Genomic DNA, 26605 nt, shown 5'->3' on the forward strand with positions numbered 1-26605 from the left:
TGAGGAAACAGATGAATAATAATGCTATAAAAAAATATATCAGAAATCTATCTCAAAGCAGCTACGGACCTCCACAAATAAATATCCATTTTTGTACATACTACAAACTACAGTGTACGGTACACACACACACACACACACACACAAACAACAACATTTGTAGACAGCAAAACAATAGTGTAATGGAGCATAGTGCAAGGGATGCTGGAATAAATAAATGTTTTTGTGCGGGTGTTACTAAGTACATGAGGAAGGTGGATATGATATATACTTTCAATATAGACAACTACTTAATTTCTACAATTATGAAGAAATAGTAAGTAGTTGCTGTGCTCTTTTGCCTCTTAGTGCTTTTTTGTCCACAAACTGAGTACATTAAAAAAAATGTACACACCAGAGTGAAGTAAAAACAGTTCCTACGCTTTTTGTCTGTGCACACTGCTGACCTGTTTGGGAACCCTTTTTTCCCCCCACCTGTCTCTATCTGGATTTGTGTGATGGTGATAACATAGCATTCTGTGAATGTTGTTACTGCAAATCAGGATTTCCCCTACCAAGTTTCCCCTCTTTGCATGGAAGTAGTATTTACACTGAGACCAACATCCTTTTTTGAAGTGACGTAACTGGTATACCAGGACCTCACAATATTTCCCTGAAGTTGGGGTTTTGGGTTTGTCCATGGACTCCTAACCTTGTGAGCTATCTCTGTGGCTCACCCAATATAGTTTGAATGTGTATGAAAATAACAACATACTGCCTGAACATGTAGCGAGCAACAGATGAATAGCATGAATAGATTTTTTTCTTTTAAGAAAAGTGGAACACAAAGTGAGTTCAAGTCCTACCAAATTAACATGCACACTGTATTATATTACATAGAGAGAAGAGGAAGAGAGATTTAAGTTGATTTGCCACGACACTGTATTTGTGTTTGTGTTTGCTGATTTCGTTTGTGCACGTGCGTGCCCTTGTGTATGTGTGTGTATGCACACGCACACCTTCAACCCTGCTCCTGCTGAGCCCACGTTACTTTGATTGACAGGTGAGACTTCCTTCACTCACCGCACTGCCCGCCCAGCGCGCCTCCAGAATGGCAGCTCCTTGGCACGCTTTGATTGGCCAGAATCCGCGTAGCTCAACCAGGTCAACAGACTCGGGGCAGTTTACTGTACGGCTATTGGTCAACTGTGTAATCTACATTAGTATCCCCACGTGGAGCGGCGGCTTGGATTGGTCCGCGGCCGTTTTGTGGGCCGGCCTACAGTTTCGGTTGGGGTGCGTGAAACCGCGTGAGAAAGTTGCCATTGAGGTAACGCAGAGCTAGACGGTGGACTGTCGCCGCCACTGTGGGAGTTGTTGCTATCAAAACTAACATATTTCCTCTTTTTTTCTCGTGAAATCTATTTTGGACGCAGGTTTGCATCCAAAACTCAGCGGGGAAGTAAATATTTCTGTTTCTGTTGACCGTTAAACCGCCAGCTAGCGACCGCGCGAGTCAAGTGGGAACTCTTCACTGCAATTAACTTGTGTGGATTTGTTTCTGATGCTCCGACTGAGAGCCGACAGTTTGCTGCTGTCTGTTTATGGTCTACTGGCTTGAATATTTTCTTGTTTGTTTGTTTGGTCGTCTCTCAGTACTCGGAATACATCGGATCCTACACAAAACAAACCCCGAAGTGATTGCGGTGGCTCCAGTCTTTTTTATTTCTCACCTGGTTCCTACCCTCCTCCTCCACCCCCCTCTCCTGTTAGCTGCCTCCAGCTAATGAGCCGTTTCCCGTGTTTTTCCGGTTGATTTACGGCCGCGTTGCCAGTGGAGCGCAGGAGAGACAACGACCGAAAGACGGCGAGAGACACGAGAGCAGGGGTTCACATGAAATAGTAGGTGAACTCGGACGGAGCGGCGGGGCGGTCAGTTTTGGTTGAAATTAACGAGACTTGGTCCTGATAATAACCGCGGATGGATCCGTCTCCGTGATCTGGAGAGCCCCAAATCCTCACAGTAACTTACCCTCTTTTGATCCTTCCAAACGGGGTTTTAAGAAGGCAGCGGTTGCATCCTCCCGGAGATAACAATGTTTCCTCAGGGGCGACACCCGGTAAGACTCTTCCCGTCCTGCTTTAACAGTTGTTCACCTGGCTGCAACCGGGTCTCCTCAGCCAGGGAGATAGCATCATCACCTCTTTGTCTGACCCGCGCCTCCTTTTTGTCTTACCAGCCTTCAGGCTAAGCACATGTGTAAATCACGCTCTTCTTGTTAATTGTGCTCTGCATCTGGCCCGAGAAGCGTTTAATTTGTTTAATAATGGCTAATAATTAAAAGTTGTTGGTATTACATGTGAGCCTGGGGAGGAATAAGATGCATGTTGTAGACCACATAATGAGGCACTGTGATGTTAATAATCCTGTGTTTGTGTGTGTGTCAGGCGCCCCACCAGGCTCCAGGCCAGCCCTTCAAGTTCACCATCCCAGAGTCACTGGACCGCATCAAGGAGGAGTTCCAGTTTCTCCAGGCACAGTATCACAGGTGGATAATACAAATGCACACATTCACAGGGAAGGGCTCCTCTGTCTTTATGGGCTGCGCTGCTGCCAATTTCCTCATTGTCTTCTGCCCTCTAACACTAAACCTCACCCTAACCACAGTCATCCCCCTTACCATAATGAACAAAACCCCAGCTCTGGCCTCTTACTAACCCATAAACCTGGATTAGGTTCACACACACATGCAGCAGACCCAAGCATCACTGTTAGTGCTTACACTGCGGTAGGTCTAAGTCTTGGTGATGGGTGAGAGCCAGAGGTTGCCGTGTGGGCTCAGGGTTTCATAAATCACTCCTTATTTTCCCCTGTGGGTGTGTGTTGGGAAAAGACTGCCTGAGTATTTGTGCAGTTGCATTTTTCTTTGTATGTATGTACTTCTACTTATTTGTGTTGTCGCGAAGGGTTGGCCGCAACAGGTGAAAGTTACCGACCTACAAACAGGCCGTTTTTGTTTCTAATACTCTCTCTAATACAAAGAGAGGGACTAAACCAAACCTCCTGCCTCCAACACTGGTTGTCGTAGTTTGGCACTGTTTAAATTTGTCTTTATATTTGTGAGTGATTTAATCAGTGAGCAAAGTGAAAAAGAGGGATCAGTGGAGACTTTAACCTTTCCACCAAGCTGTATGCTTCACTGTTGTTATTTATCTATTTTTGGAAAACAGCTGGATGTTTATTCTTAGTTTGACTCTAGGTTTTAGAAAGAAGACAGTCACACATCTGTTTGTGTCCAAAGCACTTGCTGATATTCATTGATCAGCAATGGCACTTGTTTTTACTGTAAAACCAAGGACTAAATAACCGTCCACAAGGGCTGATGAATACACCCCCCCCCCCCCCCCCCCCCCCCCCCCCCCCCACACACACACACACACACATACACACGCTCAATCTACATGGCAATAACAAATTTTAGGTATCTCTTAAAAAGTAAATGGTGTTTTGTGTTTTTCAGTCTCAAGCTGGAGTGTGAGAAGCTGGCCAGTGAAAAGACGGAGATGCAGAGACACTATGTCATGGTGAGCTTCGTGTGACACTCCGTTCACTTCCCACCACAACATCACACAGTGAGGCTTTTGCCCTGCTGACGTGCCCTTGAGGAATTCCCGACCAGCTCTGTGTGTTTCTAGAGCTGAACTTTCAGCTTTCCAAAGGCAGAGAAGTGAAAACCCATATTTGAATATTAAGTAAATACTGTCTGAGTGATTAAAAATTTAAAAACGATTCACAACATGAAAGTAAGTGTTAACTAAGGCTGTTTTTATTGTGCACATTTGTACAGAGTTTCCTTACTCGGATATGAAGATGATTAGCTTGTCAGATAAGACTGTGCTACATCTTTGCAGATTGTGAATAGGCAGACTTTGCATTTTGATTTAACAAAAGGTCAAAGGTTGAAGGGATGAAGGTTCTGCATTAGTCTCCTCTTCCTAAAGTAAAATACCATTTCACTTTATTAGCCACTTAACCTCAAACAGCTTTGGGTCAAAGGAGGCTTAGTTTGTGTCTAATGCCTTTAGTGTGACACAGAAACAAACAAAAAGTCGACAGGAATGTCGTTCTGAATTGTTTGTGATCACACTTAGTCACACACCTGGTTGTTCCAGTGAAACACCTTGCGCATATTTTCTTAACTGTTTTTTACTTCAGAATTCCTCTCACTAATCTTCATTTGACTCTCTGTCTTCCTCAGTACTATGAGATGTCTTATGGCCTCAACATCGAAATGCACAAACAGGTAAGGGCGCTTATCTGTGTGCCTCTTGTCTACTCTGCGTCATACTGTTTGTCTCTTCCTCTCTTTCTTTCTCTCCCTCCCTCTCATGGCAGGGTTTTAATGTATTTTGTGTGCGCGCCTGTTGACGTGTCCTTGTGTGTATGTGCAAATGCATTTGTGCGTTCATTCATTCGTGTGTGTGTGTGTGTCTGGATGTGTGTTTATTCGTGATCGATGGGGTTCTGTCTCCATTTCCCCAGTTAGGGCTGGCCGCCTGAGCCCAGAGGCAGGATGAATGGCTCTGTAGATTGATTGGTGCTGTCTAGGGGAGCGGCCTGCTTTATTACATTAGTGGGGCAGGGCTGGGGAGGGCAGAGGAATCGATCACAGTGAGGCCGGGCAGAGGAGAGACAGTGGATCTCTCCCTTTTTTAGAAGCAGGGAGGCCAAAACACACCAACATACACTTCAGTATGGCAGAAAGGACACTTACACATTGTAATGTAAGGTAAGGGCATTCATGTACAGTCATAAGTAATATATGCGAACACATCAGGGCAGATAGAGGAATAAACACAAACACAGAAAGTCAAATACGTTTATGCATAAATACATTTGAAATGCAAACATACTACGCAGACGCATGGACGAGGAGGGAAAACTCATAAACACACATTTTCCCCACAGGAGTGGTGCATGTCTCAGAGCGTTTACCAGTAATTACCGCAGCTATCGACCAGTCAGACCAGAGGAAATTGGAGGTGGATTGGCTTGGCTGCTTCACTGAGGAGTGGGGATTCTTCTCTTGACTCTCTCACACTCCCTCCCAGTAGTTTTTTTTTTTGTTCTCCTGTTATTCTCTCCTTTTTTTCTACCCCAAGTTCTCTCCATTTTCTCTCTGCCCTTCTCAGCCTCTGTTTAAAAGCATGGGATCTCTTCTTTCTTGTGCTACACCCCCACCCTCTTTCGTTTTATGTCCATGTGAAGCTTCTGTTCTTTCATTGTGAGGGAGATGCATCTCTTCCTATTGTCCACACACACACACACACACACACACACACTAAAGCTCCAGGGGAGGTCATTAGCTTGGGTCTGCAGTTGTCAGAGCAACAAGCTTCTGTGGGCGGGTATGGGGGATACAGAAAACAACCCACCTCCTGCTGGGGAGGTACGTGTGTGTGTGTGTGTAGTGTGGCAGTAATGCTCCGATTATACAGTGTGGCCCCATCCACAAAACGAAACGAATACGATCTCCGTCCACACCAGCGTTTTAGCTGCTTTTCAGAGTTGATCTCTGTCTATATTTAAACGACTGAAAATGCATATCTAGTTCACTGGGCATGCGCATGCCAGTGTAAACATGAAGAAGATGGTGTCTCTCTTCCTTAGTTTCAGAAGAGAAGAAGTTCCGCATGAGATATTTTTTTGTCATGGACCAATAATGAGCTGGGACTGTTACTGAATGTAACACGCCAGTTAAAAGCAACTGTGGCGGTGGAAAACAGACTGGCAGTCCCCACTAATGGAATATTTTAAAACCAAAATGGGGTTGCCAGTGTTTTCAAACTTCTCCGTTTTAGGTCTTCGTGTACGCCGTTTTAGTCTGGACGGGAGGTGCAAACATAGCAAAAGGTTTCTGTTTTAAAATGGAAACGTAGTAGTGTGGATGGGGTCTTCTCTCTGTATCTTCAACTTTTGTTTAACCACTCGCTTAATTTTATGAAAATCACAACGTGGATGGTGCACCATCTCCTATGTTGTTATTCAGGAGCTCATATGAAATATTTGTGTGTGCTTTGTTACCTAAATTTTTTCTTTTCCTGTCTGGATGCTCTTGAGTCAGTATTTGTTATGTCTCACTTAGGGATTCCAGCTTCGGGTATTTGTGGCCTCGTCTGCTTTATCCTTGTTAGTTTTGTCATTAGCTTAGTTAGATTAGCTGAGCTGACCTGGTAGTAGTAAGTCAGACTGTTCTCAGGTGACCTAATCATTGAGCCTTTATACAAGGCTAATTATAGGCTTACAACTCAGGATTCTGAGAATGGATGAGCAGGTATAGTATATCCTGAACTAGCTCTTTATTTAGAGCTTTCTGGGCGTTCAGTAAGTAAGACATTATGAGATTGAGTTTCAGCATGCGGAAGTTAGCAGCTCACGAGCTGGCCAGGGGGCACGTTTCTACAGGGCTGAAAGTATGGCAAGATGTCTCACATAAATGCTGCTCAGACTGGTCAGCCAAAGTAGTTAAATACAAACATCAGACTAACCATCTCTCTCCCCCACCAACAGCCTGTTGTGTGGCTTGATTTAGAAACATAGCTCTCCACAATAAGCAAGAAAAGTAGCATTTTAAGCTTTTCACGTGATCAAATCTTGTGCTCTCACACATGCAGTCCCAAATGACAAACAGAACTACGAGCGCTGTGAAGGCTTAGATTACTCCTTGTGATCCCATATTCCCTTTGATTCTGGATAAAGAGTCAATTATTTATAATGTTTAGAATTTGCAGGGTTAAGCTGTTCCATATTTTCTTACCTCTATTTGGTATATCTATATTTACTTACTTGGCATATTTACCTAACCATACCCTATTTTCTGTCTTCTGGGTGTGTATTTGAATATTGCCAAGCCTTTTTAGTTTCAGTCACACTCCAAGTTATATTATAGGTGAAGCAGTTACTTAATTAGTTCAGGACTCATTCTGAATAGGCTAGTACTTTATTTAGCTCACCCAAGTACATAATTGGCTGAACTGTGGCAGGGTCAGTTATTTGGCGAGCTGAGCTGTGTTTAGCAGACAGGTCAGATGAGAGCTAATATGCTACGGCTAAATAGGACGTCTCCGCAATATCAGCTTTTCAGGAATTGTCAAACCCATTAAATGATGGAAAACTCTAGCGTCGGTTCTTCCCTTTGGTCCAGCAGAAGTTTTATAGTTTTGAGTCAAATATCTCTACTACTATTGGATGGATTGCAATGAAATTTGGTACACACATTCATAACCCACCTCATGATGAATTACAGTAACTTTAATCCCCTGACTTTTCATCTAGCATCATCATCAAAATTTGTCCAAAGCTTTGGTTTATGACCAGATACATGCAATTCCCATCATCCTCAGCTGTAATTCATGTTTAAAGCTAATTAGCATGCTAACGCGCTAAACTACGATGTGTAAGATTTAGCTCAAAGTACCATAGTGCATAAGTTCAGCCTTATGGTTCAGCCACTAGCATGCTTGTAGATTCTTGATGACCTTCTAATGACAGAGGAATTGCAGCAATATTCACAAGTGTCCTGCACAGCGGATGGTGGAAGGATTTATGTAGGAAACTGGAGCAATGTATGTCGTGTAAGTCTATTGGAAAGAGGAAGTTCTGTGTGCTTTAGCCTTATTCACAGAGTTTTAAAAAAGCGTCATTAGTTTTCAGCACATACGCCTTTTGAAGCTTTCGCATCTAGCGTGTGTCTGTGTCTCTGTTTATGTGGGATGTGTGCGTCTGATGAGCCATTACTACGTTTCATGGCTCTTCCAATTCCCTCTTCACCCTGGCCTTCTTCGTATCAGTTTGATTGGATGATATGTAATGCGAGTCCCCTTATCTGATTTGGTGCCACTGTGGGGGTATCTGGTTTCAGCCAATTGTTGCCACCTCCGGGGGGGTTTGGGGGGCAGGCGGATGTGTTGGCATGGATACTGGAGGGGGGGGAGTAAATGAAGTTAGTAGCTGATGAGATTATGTTGAAGTGCTGATGGGAAGAGGGACAAGAGTACAGAGGATAAAGAGAGAGAGCAAAAAGAAATACAGCAGGCAAGAGAGAAACTTGAACTCACACTGGTGATTAGACAGGAAAATCTCATTGTGCTTTGTTAGTGATGCTGAAAATGGCACGCACTGGATTTGTGTGTAGCTGGAATTGGATGGGTGTTGTTATTATATCATACACTGGTAGGGGCTTCAGTGTGTGTGTGTGTGTGCTTGTATTACTTTATTGGTGTTACTGAACAGCTGTCTTTTCTAAATGAATGTAATTATGTTATTAACAATTAAGTCTCTTTCTGTCTCATCCTCCGTCAGACTGAGATTGCCAAGAGACTAAACACCATCTGTGCACAAGTCATTCCCTTCCTCTCACAGGAGGTAAGCATGTGTGACTTTTAGCTTCAGACTTTATGCCATTTATACACTCTGGTTGTCTGTTCTAGCTTTATTGATAAATCAGCCTTTTACTCTTTGTTTAGCAACATTGTGTTTGTCTGTGTGTTATGCAGCATCAGCAACAGGTGGTCCAAGCTGTGGAGCGAGCCAAACAGGTGACCATGGCAGAGCTCAACGCTGTCATCGGGGTACGTGGACTGCCAGGGCTTCCACCTACAGTGTGTATTCTTCTACTTACTCTTTACTTTAATCAGCTGTCTCTGCATGTCTGTGCATACTGTTCCATGTTCTCAAAAATCAACAGCCCTAAAGTAGGGCTGGTGTTGCTGAATGTAATAAAGCACAGCATGTCACACTAGTTCACTAGTATAGCAGTTCTACTGTGATAGTTTAAACGCGAGTGAAGTTTAAACATTTATGTGTATCCTTAAGGTTCTCCTCTCCATAACCTCACAACTAAGAAGAGAAGCACAGGTTTGTCTACTAATTGTAGAAACGTTTCATAACTTGTTTGCATAATAATGAATATGTAGCATAAACAAAGACATAACTCAAACACCCAAGTAAGTCAAAATAATTCTTTAAGCAAATATTTTTTTTGCCGGATTTCACTTGAAACCTACAGAACCACTGCTAAAGCTTCACTGTGGTGCCTGCACACAGAAGTGTACATTGATTTTACATTATAGGCTATATATATATATATATAACTGTTTCAAAGGAATATTATTTAAATCCCTTGATCACCAAATTCAAGGCCACAGGCATATATGTATGACATATGAAGGAAAATGAAAACAGAGAAAGAAAGGAAATTAAATAAAATGAAAACCAAGGACTCAGATAGTTTCTCTTTTTTTATGTACTATGTGTCTGGAAATAAAATTGATTGATTGATAGAACTGATCTTTTTCATGGTGAACGTGAAGAGAATAGAGGATATGAATAAGTTGGGAGAAGTGTAATGAGTGGTGTTTATTCAAACTGTATGTCATCAGCCTATGATGAACGATGGGGCATGACCAGCTATTCAGACTTGAGTTGAGCTATTCGTGGTGTCTTTTTGGGTGGGATGGGAGGTAGTTTAGAATACTTTTCTTTATAGGAGCCATAGGGGCGGGACTAGCAGGAGGTGAGGCCAGGGGGTTGAGCTGAAGGCGAATGTGGGAAGGGGGTGGGGGCTTCATAGCTTTAGCTTAGCGAAGAGTGGGCAGGGGGTTTGGGGAGTAAAATGTGAGGTGGGCTTGTTAGTTGGCGTGGACTGATGGAGGTCTGTGTGTGTGATGGGGGGGTGGGGGAGAGAGGTGGATTTGGCAGTTGCTATTTGAGTCTTAATTGCAGGATTTCAGTGTTTGTAAAAAGGGGGGGGGGGGTCACGGCTTTGCCCTCACACTCCCCTCTTCCCCTCTCCTCCCATCTCCCACGCCGGCCTGTCATTCACCCCGTTTGTGAGTTAAATGAGTGTAATGAAGCATGTTGCCCCTACCTCCACACACACACACACACCAGCTCACACTAACGTCCCATGACAAACCAGGCTCCCCTTGCCTCCACCAATGCTTCCCCTCCATTTACTCCCATCAGGGGTCCTGTGTATCTGTGTGTGTTTGTATGTGTGTTTTTAACATCTGTTTGTGTGTGCGTCTGGGTGTAGCAAAGCGTGTATTTCTGTTATCCCCAGAAAACAACAGGCTGGGTGTAAGATGGTTGAGTGAGGGTGTGTGTGCCTTGTTTATCTAGACTCTGTGTATGCATGTTAGTGCGATCAAGTGTGACGTGTGGGTGTGTTTATGTTTGATTGTTTGGCAGGCGAGCCAGCTCAGGAAATTGAGTGTGTGTTTGTGTGTGTGTGTACAGGCAGGCATGGGGGTTGAGGCTAAAAGACTGTTTCGTTGTTTTGCTTTCATTCATCGGGGCAGGACGCAGAGAGTGAAGGATGGATAGACGGGGGCTCAGGAGAGGGGGTGTGGGTTAGTCAATTAGGTGAGATAAAAGTCGGTTTGACCTTCAGCACTCCTTCCACCCCTGCCGAGTCGCCTCCTGTGCCCCCCTTCCCCTCTCCCTCCTTCCTCCTCCCCTCCCGGTGGCGAATCAGTGAGCTTGGATTCCCGCGGCTACTGTCTGAGGAGGCAATAATGATGTTTTGGAACACAAAGGCATTTCACGCTCAGACGAGCGCCTGATTTGGTGTGAAAGAGAGAGCAGGGCTGCCAGCCAAACTCGGTCTCCCTCTTCTCTCTCTCTCCCTCTGACCCTCTTCTCCTCTCCTCTCCTCCCCTCTCTCCTCAGCCGCCTCACTCCCTCATAAGACCTGACAGTGCAGGCAGCAGCTGGGGCTCTCGGCTCTCTCCCCCAACTTCTCTGTCATTCCTCCTTTTCCTCCCCCCCTCCCCAACCACCACATCCTCAGGCTCTGGGCTGTGATCCCAGCTGTCAGTATTGTTCAGTGTTTGACCCTAGAGGGAGGAGGGTGTGTGTGTGTGTGTGTGTGTGTGTGTGTGTGTGTGTGTGTGTCGACGTGTAGGGGGAGAGGATATGTTCACCGCCTTGTAGACTGCAGACTGTTGAGGTGGTGTAAACCCTGACACTGAAGAAACTGTCCCATCTGTTGAAGACTTCAATAGGGTCAGAGATCTCTATTGATTGGGTGACATAGTGCTATTGATTTTTACCTATAGATGGCTCACTTTCATTCACTGACACTTGACCTTTTGGTGTCAGGCGTCAATGTTTTGCACATTTAGGCAGCTATATTGCAGCAGAACGTCTCATCTTTTTAGTACAAACATTTTGCACTGACTCACAGATGTGAGAATTTAGGCTGTTAATTTTGTCAGCCATTTGTCAGTTTGTGTCAGTTGTCCTTGTTAATTGTTGTCAAAAGGTTGTTGACGAATATATTTCGTTTAGTTTCGTCTGACGAAAGTAACACTAGTACACCGAGGTATGAATCAAAAATGGACTGCTCCAGATGCAAATCAACAATTTATTTTCTTTACAATATATATTGCCAGCTTTAGGCCTACAACACCTGAACACGACTCAAGTGTATGTTGCAGCATCTCAGAATGTCCCACTTTTTTTCTCAACTCAACTAACTAACTGCCTCTTTCTGTCTCACAGCAGCAGCAGCATCTATCCCATAACCACGGTGGAGCCCCGGTGCCCCTCACCCCTCACCCTGCTGGCCTCCACCCCTCTCAGCTGGGTGGTTCAGCTGGTCTCCTGGCTCTATCAGGAGCACTTGGTGGTATTCCTCCCCATCTGATGGGAAAAGATGGTGGGGATAAAAAGGCCCACCTGTCTGGACCAGACTCGCACCCTTCAGGACCTGAGCACCTGAGAGGTGAACAAACGCACCCTCCACCACAGCAACTTAGAGAAAAGAAAGAGACAAATATTTTTCTGTTAGATGGTCCAGAAATGTGTGGATTTTGTTATTTTTGAAAATATGTATAATACAATTCACTTTTTAGCCAACATCCATATCGTTTAATTGGCAGGCTGTAATTTTCTGAAAGATACTGTTATTTATTATTATTAATCCCTTTTTTTTTTAAAAAAGGTTTTGGCTACTTCTGAGTCAGTTTTCTGTGTGAATGTTTGGTTCTCATTTATAAATACAATTAAACATAGACTTCACATTGCTTACTCATACCCTTTTCTTTTTCCTTTTTTCTGTTTTGTTTTCTGCTCTGCTGAACACCCAACCCTATGACCTCAACCACATATACGCATTTCCAATGGCAATAGAACGAGAACCCGGCACAGTAAGTACTTCCTCTTTCCGTGGCAATGTTTACTGTTCTGACAAACTCAGTTTACTTTCTTTCTTAAAGGGATAGTTTGGTTTTGGGGAATTTGACTTTGGTCTTAGATTCAGTTTGACTTTAGCTCAACAGTGAGATTAGTTTGCCTTAGCTCAGTTGAGAGACGTCTATGGGATCTGTAAGCTCTACTCAGGCTGAAGGAAAAACAAATTTAGACTGTATGCTGTAAGTAAACTACATTTAGTTTACATAGCCATTTCAAGTAATGATCTAATTGTTTGGATTTGTGCTTTAACTTTTTTTTATTATCAACCACTGGTAATGTAGGATAAACACTTAAGCCAAATATCCCATCTTGGGCCAACCATTCAGTTGTCTCACATGCAATAGTGTTTTATTGACAATACAGTATTTAAAGAGTCACAGCACATTACCTTACATTTGATGAAAGTACTTTGAACTTTAACTTATGTAAAGTGCAGCTGTTGCAGTTTTTTTCATTTTAGTATTACTCAATAAAGTTCACCTCACCATGTGCATAAAAGAAACTTGCTGTTTTTATTTTTACTTGTGTTTCACGCGCAAATAGCTTTCATCCTTAAGTAGTATATTTTTGTGTGTGTGTGTTTTGGGATCTCTTGGGTAGAGCTTCGGCCTGCCTGTTTAGTTCTGCCCTAGATCTTCTCTGAACTGTTGGGCTTCTTTTCTCCTCCAAATGAGCTTTTTAGCATGGTCACACGCGCACACAGTTGCGTGCACACACACACACACTCCTCCAGCCTATCCTGCATTGTTGTGCCTATTTAACACCTCAGTGAGCAGATTACCCCCCAGCCCCCCCTGCCCCTGATCCCCCGCTTAAAGACTCTCATTGTGTTTAATATCACCACCACTGAGAGGGGAGGGATTGGGAAAGGGAGGGGAGGGGGGCCAGCAGTCATATGACACTGCTCTTGTGTGTGTGAGAGAGAGAGAGTGAGAGACCATGCTAAAAGTGAACAGGGGGGAGGCGGTGGGGGGAAATTGCTTATGTTTTGCGGGTCAGTGCTTCTGTGCTCAACTCACTAAAACCTTTCAATAAAGGGGGAGGAGGTGGGTGGGAGAGAGGGAGGAAGGGGAGAGGGTGTGAAGGAAGGGGCCTTTGGCAGAATACAGATTTTCACCCCTCTTTTTCCCTCCCTTGTCTCTTGTCACCCTTTCTTCTCCTCCACACTCTCACACCCTCCCTCCATCCTCTCCGTCCTCTAATCTCATCCCCTCCCTTTCCCCTTTTTTCTCACACCACCACCACCCCCTCCTCTCTTAGCAATTCCTCCTTCATTTACCCTTTCCTCCCTCAAAGCCCAAGCGCTCGCTCACTAGATGTGTGCATGTGTGTTTGTGTATGTTGGATGCACATTTCATTGACAGGCTGAGACTATAATGGACTCAACATGAAGCTTTAATCTATTAACAATAGGATCTGTTGGTCAGGAGGCCAGAGGGGGGCAGCTGTGTGTGTGTCTGTGTGTGAGTGTGTGTCTGTGTATGTAGTCTTGGGACACAGAGGGACACACAAGTGTTATGCAAGTAATACACACACACACAGTCTGTTACACACTTGGTCATACACACAGCCTTTTACAGTCAATTACACACTGTACACACACATACTGCAGCCAGTGCAGCTTGTCAGAGCCAGGAGAGGGAGCACTGATAGATTTTGAGGGCCACTTAATGTAATCATCAACTTCAGAGGCGTGTGTTTGTGTGTGTGGCTGTGGTCAAGTGAGAAAAGAGGTTGCTGTTTAAGTGTTAGTGCTGCTTAATCCACGCTATGAACTATTAACCTATTTGCAAGTAAGAGTCTGTTTTTCTAACCTGCTCTACACACGCTGAATAGCTGTTGTAATTAGTGGTAGATGGATCAGACGGTTTAGCGAGCTCTTGCAGTATGCACACACCGAAAGCACAACCTGAACTGTAAATGGCAAAATTGTCTCACGTCTGCAAACCTTTTTCTTGTTTTGTTTTTCCCCCTTTGTCCTCCAAACTCTCCTTTCTCTATTTTCTTTCTACACTACATTTCGTTTTTCTTAAATCTCTCTTGTCTCTGCTCTCCTATCCCACTGTGTTCTGTCCTTCTACACCTCCCCTCTATGTTCATCTGCAGAGTAACTCGTTGCTGCCAGAAAGCCTTAGGAACTCAGATAAGCGACGCAATGGACCTGAGTTTTCAAATGACACCAAGAAACGCAAGGTGGATGACAAGGACTCCAGCCACTATGTAAGAAATATTTCACTTAAGTGAGGGAAAATTATTTATCATTTGTCTCTTTTCATGTGTACATGTATTGTAAGCGTTTGTACAGATTCATCATAGTCACACACTGAATTTTAAGAGTGATGCTTCACATTGGTATTTATTTCCAGTTGAATATTCACTTGTAAATGCCTTTAACAGGCTGTTTTTCAGCTAATCATAGAGCAAGGACATTTGTGACAATCTTCTGTTTAAGAAAATTACCAGACGGAGGTGCAGAATATTTAATGGGGCGCTAACTGATTGTCTTTCTTTGCAGGATAGCGATGGGGAGAAGAGTGATGATAACTTAGTGGTGGATGTCTCGAATGAGGTCAGTATGTTTAAATATTTTTTGTTTGTTAGTAGATGTTGTAATTGTGGTTGTTTGCCGTGGGATTGATGCAGTCCCTTTTTTGAAAACTACAATATTTTTATAGTTGAAGTCTTCTATCGAGGAAACTCACTTTTGTGCAGTAATATTGCTCTAGGGTACTGAATCCTTGTCCCTCCACCAGGATCCTGCCTCCCCCCGTGGCACGCCTCTACCCTCCCCTAGAGAAAATGGCCTGGATAAAGCACGCCTTCTCAAGAAAGACCCCTGTAGTCCAGCCTCTACTGCATCATCAGCAAGCTCCTCCTCCCTCAAATCCAAAGAGATGTCAATGGTAGGGATAGACAGTTGTTTTTGTTGTTTTAGCATATAGATGGACAGACCATTGATAGTGAATATATGTCAGTAGTTACATATTTCTTGTACGTTTCTAAGGGATCTCTCTCTTTGTGTGGCAGCGAGATAAGGCAGGTACACCGGGGCTAAAGTCGAGCACGCCCACACCAAGAGGTGACTCTACACCTGGTCCGAGCTCTACTCCTGGAATCCGGCCCAGTCTGTCAAAACCCCCCTCCATGGAGATACCACATCCACCCAGTAAGTCCAGGTTAAACATCTGTAAATACATTATACGATAGGTTGTGCTTTCTTTACACTGCACACTTTTACTAGAAGGCTTTAAGTTTAAAGTGTTTTCTTAATTGCCCCCAGGAAAATTCAACCTCATAGTAAAGTTTCAAAGAGCTTGCCTGCTACCAGAAAAAACTGTTGTTGTAGGTCTTAACTACTAATGTTTCACGGCACACCTTTACTCTGGAAAAACGTCATACATGTGCGTAGGTCCCCACAGTCTACTTGATATGAAACGCATCTGATTGCCAGCAATCACAGTTTCGGTTAGAAATCTCTTGTTTGCTTATGCTTGATTTAACTTTGTATCACAGACAAAAAAAGAATTGTAATCAAGGATTACAGGTTTGTATTCTCACATATTTAAGGGATTGTGAACTTGAATTCTCTTTAAGATGTTGCCAGCTTTTCATGTGTCATACTATTTCCTTCTCTGTCCGCCTCAGCTGCAGGTTTGCGGACCCCCCTGGCTGTACCAGGCCCATATCCGGGTGCATTTGGTATGTTGCCCCACGCAGCAGGAATGAATGGGGAGCTAACTGGTGCTGCCGGGGCTGCGGCCTATGCTGCCGGGCTACACAACATGTCACCTCAGATGAGTGTCGCTGCTGCGGCCGCTGTGGCTGCGTATGGCCGTTCACCCATGGTGAGTGGAAAAGGGTGACATTTCATATCTGTGTGCGTCCATCTGTTGCATCCCAAAAATAAAGAAAGCCTCTGCAAAATATCAGATCAACAAAAGCGTTTAACTGTTTTCTTGTTATATTACTAATTGTTGATATACAAAGCTTTTGTTGCATTGCGTTGTTGATAAAATATTTAATCACAGTGGATGTAATTAGGCATTTTTGGTCCTGATCAACAGAGATATCAAGTTGAAAACAAATCTCTACAAATGTATCTAAACTAAGTACAAACATGAAAATTAGTATTCACCTCCTTCAAGACGATATTTAGTAGAGCCTCCTGTGGCTGTGATTCCAACCTTGACTCTATGTAGAGCTGGGCTGATAACAGGTTTTGCACACCTGGACGCTTCAGTTTTTATCCCATTCTTCTTTGCAAAAACTTCTCGAGGTCTCTGAAGTTGCATGGTAAATGTGAGTGAACAGAACAGAGTGAATTTTTAAGTCGTGCCTTCTACTTCTACTGCCTTCTATGCCGTTCTCCCTGAAGCACCCGGGCAACTGTTGTTGTATGCACAGTACTCACAACTCAGCCATGAAACCTTGTAACCTACTCCAGGCAGATTTACAGCTGTACTACAATATATTCTTTCCTTTTTCAGTCTACACAATACTCTGAGGAAATAATCAGTGTGTTGGAGATTTTCTTGCACCCTTCCTCTGATTCTTACTTTTCAGTAACAGTAGATTGATTTGATCAATTGTCTACATGTGTTCATAGCTTTTTCCATAAAAGTGACAATAATGGTTGCACCTTCCAGAAATCAAAATTAAAATCACTTGTCACCCCTTGATTAAACACATGTGATCTCCTTCAACTTATGAAGGAGCTTCTAAAAACACTTGACTGCAGCAGTAAAGTCTTATGAAGCAAAATATTTGTAGAATTGTTCTGTGTTGAAAAGTTGTAATTAAATCTGCAGTATTTCAGTGTTTTAAAATGACAAAACATCAGGAAGTTAAGTGTTGTGAATACTTTTCATAAGCACTGTATATTTTATATTGCGTGTCAATAGTTGCACAGCTGTATTTTTCTTCTCTGTGCGACAGTATTTATACAGTGGGCATGTTGGTGTGCATTACGTTCAACAATCACCTCATCGCTCTTGTCTCTATTTGCGAAGGGTTCATTACACTGTTTAAATAGGTTTAGTAGACTCACAGCTGTGTCTGGGCAACACTTGATAGAAACTCAGGTTGTGTACTCAACCAGCTGTGTGTGTGTGTGTGTGTGTGTGTGTGTTGCATTGGTGATAGCACAAGTACTGACAGCTCAGCCTCTGTGCGTTTGCTGACTCTTAAACTTGTCATTTAGATTCAAAGGGTGTGTGAGCTGGAGAGGGTCTGTTTGCTTTGTAATCATGAATGTTTGTGTTCTTTTCCACAGTTTAGTATTGACCTGTGTGCGTTTTTGCCAAGGCCCATGGGTGTGTATCATAAAATGTCTGTGTTCTCTCCTCCAAGGTTGGTTTTGATCCTCATCCTCACATGCGAGTTCCTGGAATGCCGCCCAGCCTAACAGGAATCCCTGGTGGCAAACCGTAAGTGTGTTTGCAGCTGCTCGTATGTGAATTGTCCTGTGGAACATGTAATATGTCCTAGAAAAACCTGCTCTATAAAAAATGAAAAGACGCTTTTCTCTTCCAGTGTTTACCACTTTCTCTTCTTCTGCAAATTCTTCCACTTTCTTTCTGTGGTCTCCTTCTCTTCATCTTCACCTTCATGTTTAACCTCCTTCTCTCCCCCTCCTTTGTATCATCAGTGCTTACTCCTTTCATGTGGCGGCCGACGGGCAGATGCAGCCCGTACCGTTCCCCCCGGATGCCTTGGTAGGGCCAGGGATTCCTCGCCACGCCCGTCAGATCAACACACTGAATCATGGAGAAGTGGTGTGTGCCGTTACCATCAGTAACCCCACCCGACACGTTTACACAGGAGGGAAAGGATGTGTCAAGGTCTGGGACATCAGTCACCCAGGAAACAAGAGTCCAGTGTCGCAGCTTGACTGTCTGGTGAGTGAACTGGTGCTGGTTGGTGGGGCCGAAATACAGTACAAAATGTTGTTGAGTGATAGGTGTGTGTGTGTGTGTGTGTTGTTCATTGAAACTGTCAAAACCAGATTTTCTGCAGTCAACTGTATTTGTGTGGTATGAGTCTTATCTATACAAAATTTTGTACACTTGCAAAACATTAAATACATTTTTTTTTGTGTGTGTCTGCCACGTCAGAACCGAGACAACTACATCCGCTCCTGCCGTCTCCTCCCTGATGGTCGGACGCTGATTGTGGGAGGCGAGGCGAGCACGCTGTCAATCTGGGATTTGGCCACACCCACTCCCAGGATTAAGGCAGAGTTAACATCATCAGCACCGGCATGTTACGCTCTGGCCATCAGCCCGGACTCCAAGGTCTGCTTCTCTTGCTGCAGCGATGGAAACATTGCAGTCTGGGATTTACACAACCAGACCCTCGTTAGGTAAGAGAGTCCCTGTTGTACGTACGCTTTGGGCTTTATAAGGGCATCTGCAATTACTTTAATTACTTAATTAGCAGACTGTCAGCCCCGTCTAATAGAACCTTTTTATGATTAGTTAAGTATTAGATAAGTTGTAGCACCTAAAGTTCAACAATAGCACTACTTCTGATGAATGGCTTCTGATGAGAAATACTGTAAGCCCTTCACATTTGGTAGTCTGACGCATACCAACTGCCTGGGCAACCTGATGCCTAGTGTGTGTCTTTGTTTAAACATTTCTGTCTTTATTTAACTCAAAATGTATGCGTGTATCCTGCAGGCAGTTCCAGGGACACACAGATGGAGCCAGCTGTATTGACATCTCCAATGACGGCACCAAGCTGTGGACCGGAGGCCTCGACAACACTGTGCGTTCCTGGGATCTGCGAGAGGGACGGCAGCTGCAGCAGCATGACTTTACATCACAGGTACACACGCATTATCAGCAAGCAGCGTTTTGTTGTCTAACCTTTAAAAACTGAATGCCATTCAGTAACATTTGTATTAAAAGTAGTATCCTGAATTCAATTTTAGCAGCTGGTCAGATGCTCAATGCTAATACAACTCAAACAACATTTCCTGTGTCTTCTGTCCAGATCTTCTCTCTTGGCTACTGTCCGACAGGAGAGTGGCTTGCTGTGGGAATGGAGAGCAGCAACGTCGAGGTCCTTCATGTCACCAAGCCCGACAAATACCAGCTTCATCTACATGAGAGCTGTGTTCTCTCCCTGCAGTTTGCCTACTGTGGTAAGCAACAGCCTGCCTTGATCTCTATCTATTTAGTCCTCCTTTGACTAATTTTTCAATGCACTTTTTGCAGTCTACCTTTAAAATTAGTCATTTAAATGTCCTTGTGACGGTTCTAGGAAGAGAGAGAGTGTGGTATGACATGCAACACAGGTCTTTCGTCACTTAAAGTTGACTTTTAATTGGCTTTATCTGTTCTATTCTAAAAAGGGGTTTCCTTTTTCACTTTTACTATATCTTGTTAATGATGTCACTGTCTGTCTTTTTGTTTTACTCTGAGGATGCTTATTGTGGGTTTGTTTGTGTTTATCTCTACCCAGGTAAATGGTTTGTGAGCACAGGAAAGGATAACTTACTGAATGCGTGGAGAACACCGTATGGAGCCAGCATATTCCAGGTTGGGGCAACAGATCACTATATTCATTAGATAATATATTAACTTAGATAATATATAAAACTGTTGCCTCGGAAGTTACTGCTTCAGCTTTAACAGGGCAAACTGCATTTCCATCAGCACTGCATTGCATCAATGACTACTGTGCATTTACTGTTTTAATGACACATTAAGTTGTAAACAAGCCTGCAGTGAAATATTGCTTGGAGTGTGGCAACATATCCCGTCTCGTTCTGCATCAGCATGTTTCTCTGTGACATTATCAAACATGTTATGAAACTGTATCTTATTAACCATTCAGCCATATTGATTGGATTGAGAGCACCAGATGTAAATATATTTTACTAAGAGTATAGTTTCAAGGATCCCACACACCAATTCTGTCTCTCTTTGTTTTTCTTCAGTCTAAAGAATCATCCTCGGTGCTAAGCTGTGACATATCTGTGGACGACAAGTACATCGTCACCGGCTCAGGGGACAAGAAGGCCACTGTTTATGAGGTCATCTACTAAAAATATGGAAAGAAAGCATGGACCAATGTTGTTTTCCCACACACCTGATACATATTTTTCTAGAAATGTTTGCTTGGAGACAGAAATCGCGGACAGGAGTGAATTTGATGGCGCCGCCTTTGTTTTTCTGTTACATCTACCGAGGAGACTAACGTTCTACATGCACACATCTATCGTGCCTGTATACATGACTCCCATATCAGCTGGAAATTAACTGGAGCAGCTGGATGTTAATGGAAGGAGAGGAACCATTTGGACGTTCTTGTCTCTACTGCTTTGTGCTACGGACTGCACTGGGATCAGTTACAGGGGCCAGATAATGACTGAACCAAAGACTGAGACCAGCTCTTCTGGAGAACACTGTACTGAACATCCGATTTGAAAACACACTTTGATTCAGTGCCACGACCAGGGGCAGAGACCCTAGAAGGAACACTCAAACCAGATGTTTCGTTATGTAAACAAAGAGGAAAATGTGGATAAAAACTGACAAAATATTAGAGAGACGGAAGAGGAGAAGCAACATTTTAGAGACAGTGAATGCAGACATGCAGAACATATTGGTTTGTATTTTGTTCCAGACAATGCTCACAGCCTGTTGATCTCTCAGCTGTGACTCCCTGACCTTAGAACCTCAGCTTGCTGTTCTGATAACGCCTACACTGTCTGAAAAGTACATTTTCTGTCTCAACAGTAAGTCCAATCCTCACTAACTGCACTGTAGTGATAGCTGTCCACCTACACGCTTAGTACACACAATTACAGGCCATGTTGACTTGTCCAGCATCACGCTGTTGTCAATTTCTGTGATGGTTTAGTTGGATCCTCATGAGGTACCCATTTCATATGCCACCAAAAGCCATTTATGTACTTTGGAGAAATATTAGCAAGATGATTTCCCTACCCTTTCACACAGCTGTACTCCACAAGCAACACAAGCTTTCATACTGGAATTTCTTTTGACTTTTTAGCCCCTTACGCTCTATACTAACAGTAACTGAAGGTGTTGATGGGGTTCCCATTAGCAGAAGGAGCCTTTCTTTATTCATTATATTACTGAAAAAGATTTCAGACAGTATTGATAATTGGTCAGCTGGGTAGAGCTTCAGATAGCCTTTTGGATATGGTGTTGCTGAAATCAAGACAAGGCCCTTGCTGTCAATTTTAATGCAATTATTCGGTTGTGGTCTCTTTTACAGTACATTCATTGGTTTATCATAATGAATTAAATGAAGGGGCTTGGATTAAATTTTCCCCCTTAATTTTACATAAAAAAAACAACCCTTTGATTCCTGTCTTTACTGTTGCAAATGTACCCCAACCCTGCCTTTTATCAGTCTTTAAAACACATGATATCAGTATGGGTGGCTAATCAGCTTTATGGGACCGGGACCAGCTATACTTCTAAAAGGATCTTGATAGGTTTTATTGATTTTATGTTTAAACAAGTGAAAAGTCCTTTCTTCCATTTTCACTCAACAAATGTCATCTTAAAAACTGCCTTTTTAAAATACTGTCATTTGTTCATGCTAATATTGTTGAATGTGGGACATTTGTGAATTTGCCTTGAAAAGTACAACAGTGTCATGTTGTCTTTTGACTTTACAAATGAGATTTAAGATTACAAGCAAGATTAAATTATTTGTCAAGGTAGTCTTATAGAGAAGGTTAGTGAAGGTTCAGTTGTATTTCAGCTTCAGGAAGGAGTTGGTCAATTTCAGCCATTCAATCTCATTATTTTCATGACCTTGTGTTTATTTTTTTTTTGTCTGTTGAATGTTTGTACAAATGTATATATCTTTGTTTTTGTTTTGTTTTTTCTTACAGGACATGCTTTAGAAATGACAAACTGTTTTTGTACATCTTTTACATGGAAAAGAAACCTCTAATCAGCAGAAATACTAAATGGTCTTAATGCTAGCTAATCTAAAATGATTGAAATATCTAGACAATAAATGGGTTTTTTTTGTAACTGGAGTGGTCTTTGACTTTCTGGGTTGGTACATGAACACATTAGGCCCTAATTTATAAAACCTTTTTTGGTACATTATAGATAAATGCAATGGAAGCTCAGAGATTAGAGAATCAGCCTTTTAAACAGACGGTAATTTAAATTCTAGACGTAAACATCAACTTAATCCATTCTCATTGTTCCCTTGTGCAAAGTCTATCTTACTGAAACTGCTCTGAGACCAGCAGAGGATAATCGTTACCCTAATTCAGTTCTGTGTGGATAAAGGTTTGACATAAAATGAAAAAAACTTATTGAATCATCTTTGGTACATTGAGTTTTCAATTTAAGTCACCTGTACTTTTCTAAGAAGATGCAGTTATATGTGTTAATGGAGTAAAGATTAACGAAACAACTTGCAATGTAATGGAAACATCATTAATTCCTGTCCTGGCTCTCTGCATGTTCACCCAAATATTTTCTTAGATTCCCTTTAGTTTCACACAGCTCTTCTCTAGTACGCCATGCTTTATTATGGTAGAAGAGTTTAGGAGTTGCACTGAAGATCACACACCACGCTGCTTGTGCATTCCCAAAATAAGAAGTGTCTTTTCAAACATGTATAGACATGTCCTTGAATCCTGTTTGCTTTTAAAAATATCAACAGCCTTTTGTCATTGTGAAGGTGATTTTTAGTGTGAGCAAGTATGGGGGGTGCTGGCACAAAACGATCTAACCAAAACGATCATTACGTAAGTCATTTAGTCACACTCTGCAAGTTACAACATAAGAAGATAAAACAAAATTGAGTTTAACCAGGTTGTCCTTTCTGTGTTGAGTGTAACTCAAACACTTTCACTACAAGTGTTGGTAGCTAAAACATACATATTTTATCTACATATGTACTTACTGTATATCCATGTACAAACTTATAACGTGAAAAGACAGGAGGCATTTAAGTGGTGATATTTTGGTCCAAAGTGAAGAGGTTTGCTTCTTCAGTGGCTGCTCTTGTCTGTATGATACATAATCCATAATGTATGTATGACTGGATGAAACCTTTGACAGCATCCAGTAAAGATAGTCATTCAGTACGAGCTGAAATTTACCCGAATGGGATCAAATCTCTGTAGGTATTAATGCAAGTGTGAATCCACTTCACACAGCAAGCAACTTGACTGAATGATTTCTGCTTGAGTGTGGGCAGGTTGAAATGCGCCAGCTGTACGTGCAGTGGTTCGCTGCTGCTGCTGCTGCTATAACATTGTCTTTATGCATTGACATAAGTGTACAGTGAGAGCTACAGCCTTTGTATTATTAAACATAATATTAAGCATTTATTCTTGTAGTTTTTCAACTAAAATTGTCTGTGATCCACTTTTCTCCCATGTGACAGGAAACAAAATCTCATTAGTTGGTCAAATGAGGAAGAGAAATCTGATCACCACAGAAAATCTGTCTGTCGGCAAAAAAAAAGATATTACATACACTGTAAGTAATCAAGTTTAACTTTAAAATGGGATATAACACTTTCACATGTGATGACTCTAAAACAGTTGTTTCACGGGAAAATCTCAGTCTTAATAACTACTGGTACTGCAGTTGATTAGTGTCAAAGGGAGACTGTATAACACATTTCTCCAACGATGTTATTCCCAATTCCTTTCCCTATTTCCCTACAAATATGAAAAAAACCCAGCTGAAGGTGTACGTGTCAGTCAGGTTTCTCCAGCAGAGATGTCACATGCTCAGCTTTTTTAATTCTTTAGCATTTTATTTTGCACTTCACAGACTCTTCTGGACTACTACTTGTTCCTACAGATCCTCACCATACTGCATCTTTTTCTACCCTGTGAAAACACATGCACTGCCTACATAATTTTCCTGCCTTCTCTCTCCTGCTTTTAGGTTCTAGCCTCTTGTGCTCCTGAATAGCATTAAGTGGGTAAAGGATGAGGAGTGAAGAAGCTGGGTGGTCCACTCAAACAGCCAGGGATGTCTACAGAAAGGAGAAGTTACCGGTGTGCAGAGGTTTTTTGGTTTTTTCGCCAGTGTGATAGTAGCAGACCAGAGCAGCTGTTCAAATCAACTGTGTGTTAAATAACCAAGTCCAATCCCCTGCTTAATACTAACACCCACTACAAACAGACAAGCTCTCTCCCCTGATGTAAACTGTAAATCTGATTAATTACTGTGAATATATAATTCTCTGTCTATCCCCGGCTCTCGTACACAGACACATTTCCGCACACACACACACACACACACACACACACACGCAGACAGCGTTGTACAGTATGAGGTGATTATGCAGCAATTACAACAGTCACAGTGACAAAACGAAAGCTGATCCTTGGAGAAAAAATGGAGAAAATGTCACTCCAAGTTTTCAGTCTATCTAGAGATTTCTGAGCTCTGAATCACAGCGTTCTCTTTTGATCATCACCGCTGCTGCCTCTCTCCGATACACAGACGGATTATTCCCCCTAAATCTCCCAAATCCCTAATCCTATTTATCTCAACGCCACACAAAAAAGGTGCTCTCTTCCCACTGCTCAGCTTATGTGTACAGTACGGATGTGAGTATACTTGTGTTTCTACATTTACGGGGACTAGTTCAGGACATGAGAGAGTGACATTTCAGGTTGTGCTCAGTTTGAAAATGCTCTGTTTTAGGATTTACAGTTAAGTTTTAATAGTTATTAATACTGGGGATCCAGATGCAGAAATACAAATGACTGTGTAATAGAGTGATTAGTTGCTCTATCTAATTTCTAATCTAATCTAAATTTCATTCAACATTATTTGTTTAATTTGTTCTAAATTTTCTTTCTCAAGTCTGGGACAACCTAAATATTTTAGACTGACATAAATAAAATACTGTTAGACCGAAATGAATAGTGCACATTCAGGTGCAATGGATAAGTTACTAAGTTAATTTCCACAACACATCACAAAATAATGATTAAAATGTATGCGCTGAACATCAATGATGACTGAAGAATAAAATTTTAAAACTTTGTTGTTTTTTTTAGCATAATTTGAGGGAGCAGAACAAGCTGTGAACGCACATACAGTTGTGGCAAACAGCATCCAGAAGAGATCAACATTATAATTCATTTGGAGTTGTGTTTTTGGCCACCTGGTGAATGGAAGTCCAGTATTCGCTCTTGTTTCAGATCTTTTCTTTTGCGCTCCACCATCAACCTGAGCAAATATTACTTGCTGACTTTGCCTGTGTGCCGTTTGCTGCTGAGCAGGTAGTTTACAGTGGGTTTATCAGAGCCTTTTTGCTGAAAACAGGTGCACGCTGCTGTGGAAAATAACGCTAATAAGAACAGTAAGAACCAAAACAGTAAAGTTATGGGCTAGAAAATCAAAACAACCAAAAAAACTATGAATGACCCATTTTACATTACACATTTCATTTGATCACATGTCATTTGATACATTATTACCATAAAAACACTGATGTAGTGCAGCTTTAAGTTACTAAATGACAGTATGGGACATATCGGGGCCATAATGTTGTCATACAAACACTCCAACCCATATTTCTGATTGTTGTGGTATTCTAGACCTCTCATTGATTGATGTTTGCGCTTAATTTCAGCTGCATTTAACCTTGGGATGTGTGTAGTTTTTCTTCAATCATCATAAGTTGGACTTAACCATCACCGTAATGCTGTTTAAATTTTCTTCTCTGAGTCACATAGACCGCAGTAACAGTAGAGGGAAGACAAGCTACAATACGACCAGATTAAATTGAATTCACACAAATAGGAGCGGGGGATAACGAGAGTGCAGCTGCTGCCAGCATGAATAAAACCATTACATCCTGTTATGCTGTCTTCAGGCCTCCTCCTCTTTTCCTTTCTCTACCCTTCCCTACTCCTCCTCTCATCCTCATTTATGTTTCCCTCCTCCCTCTCTTCTACCTTCTTTCAAAGCCTTTGTCTACCAAGATGCTTTTTCCTTTTCTTATTTCTTTTCACTTTTTGTCCCTGCAGGCCCCACACTCCCCCCTTCCCTCATCTATCTCTTTGTTTTCCACAAGTACCTGGTTATCTTTTGTTTGGTAAACCGATTTTCTCTCCTCTCCTCTAAGGAAATATACTCTTCTTTCCTCTCCTCTATCTCCCTTGAGCTTATTTGCCTTTTTCCTCTTGTCCTCATGTTTTTTTCCCCCAAACCTCCCCAGGTAGACCACTGAGCTAGGCACCTGTGTTTGTGTGTGTGTGTGTGTGTGTGTGTGTGTGTGTGTGTGTGTGTGTGTGTGTGTGTGTGTGTGTGTGTGTGTGTGTGTGTGTGTGTGTGTGTGTGTGTGTGTGTGCGCTAATGAGCTTAGAGCTGTCTCTCTCCC

The 26605-nt window shown here is 42.4% G+C and overlaps 1 protein-coding gene across 5 annotated transcripts; it reads left to right on the forward strand.

Moving 5' to 3' along the window:
- The first annotated feature begins 1293 nt into the window (after nt 1-1293).
- LOC119891814 (transducin-like enhancer protein 1) lies at nt 1294-22263 on the forward strand. Of its 5 annotated transcripts, XM_038703707.1 has the most exons (21): nt 1294-2099; nt 2428-2528; nt 3501-3564; nt 4239-4283; nt 8342-8404; nt 8536-8640; nt 8855-8896; nt 11546-11768; nt 12176-12192; nt 14345-14458; nt 14754-14807; nt 14992-15141; nt 15266-15404; nt 15884-16083; nt 17588-17664; nt 17886-18135; nt 18352-18599; nt 18919-19066; nt 19235-19385; nt 19706-19782; nt 20184-22263. In XM_038703707.1, the coding sequence occupies exons 1-21, from the start codon at nt 2076-2078 to the stop codon at nt 20289-20291; spliced, it is 2400 nt and encodes a 799-aa protein (XP_038559635.1). In that variant the 5' UTR covers nt 1294-2075; the 3' UTR covers nt 20292-22263. The 5 variants fall into 5 exon arrangements, with proteins under 5 accessions (XP_038559635.1, XP_038559637.1, XP_038559638.1 ...); XM_038703709.1 differs by lacking the exon at nt 8855-8896 and having other exon boundaries at nt 11549-11768; XM_038703710.1 differs by lacking the exon at nt 8855-8896 and having other exon boundaries at nt 8536-8610.
- The last annotated feature ends 4342 nt before the right edge of the window (nt 22264-26605 follow it).

The sequence above is a fragment of the Micropterus salmoides genome, unplaced genomic scaffold (assembly GCF_014851395.1).
Source record: "Micropterus salmoides isolate LMB-PRFRI ecotype aquatic unplaced genomic scaffold, ASM1485139v1 Ms_hic_scaffold_7, whole genome shotgun sequence".
In the NCBI taxonomy this organism is placed as follows: Eukaryota; Metazoa; Chordata; class Actinopteri; order Centrarchiformes; family Centrarchidae; genus Micropterus; species Micropterus salmoides.

Coding starts and splice junctions, on each gene's coding strand:
- LOC119891814 (XM_038703707.1), top strand. CDS start 2,076: ATGTTTCCTCAGGGGCGACACCCG. Junction 8,641..8,854: donor TGCCAGGGCTTCCACCTACA/GTGTGTATTCTT, acceptor TGTATCCTTAAG/GTTCTCCTCTCCATAACCTC. Junction 15,405..15,883: donor GGAGATACCACATCCACCCA/GTAAGTCCAGGT, acceptor TGTCCGCCTCAG/CTGCAGGTTTGCGGACCCCC.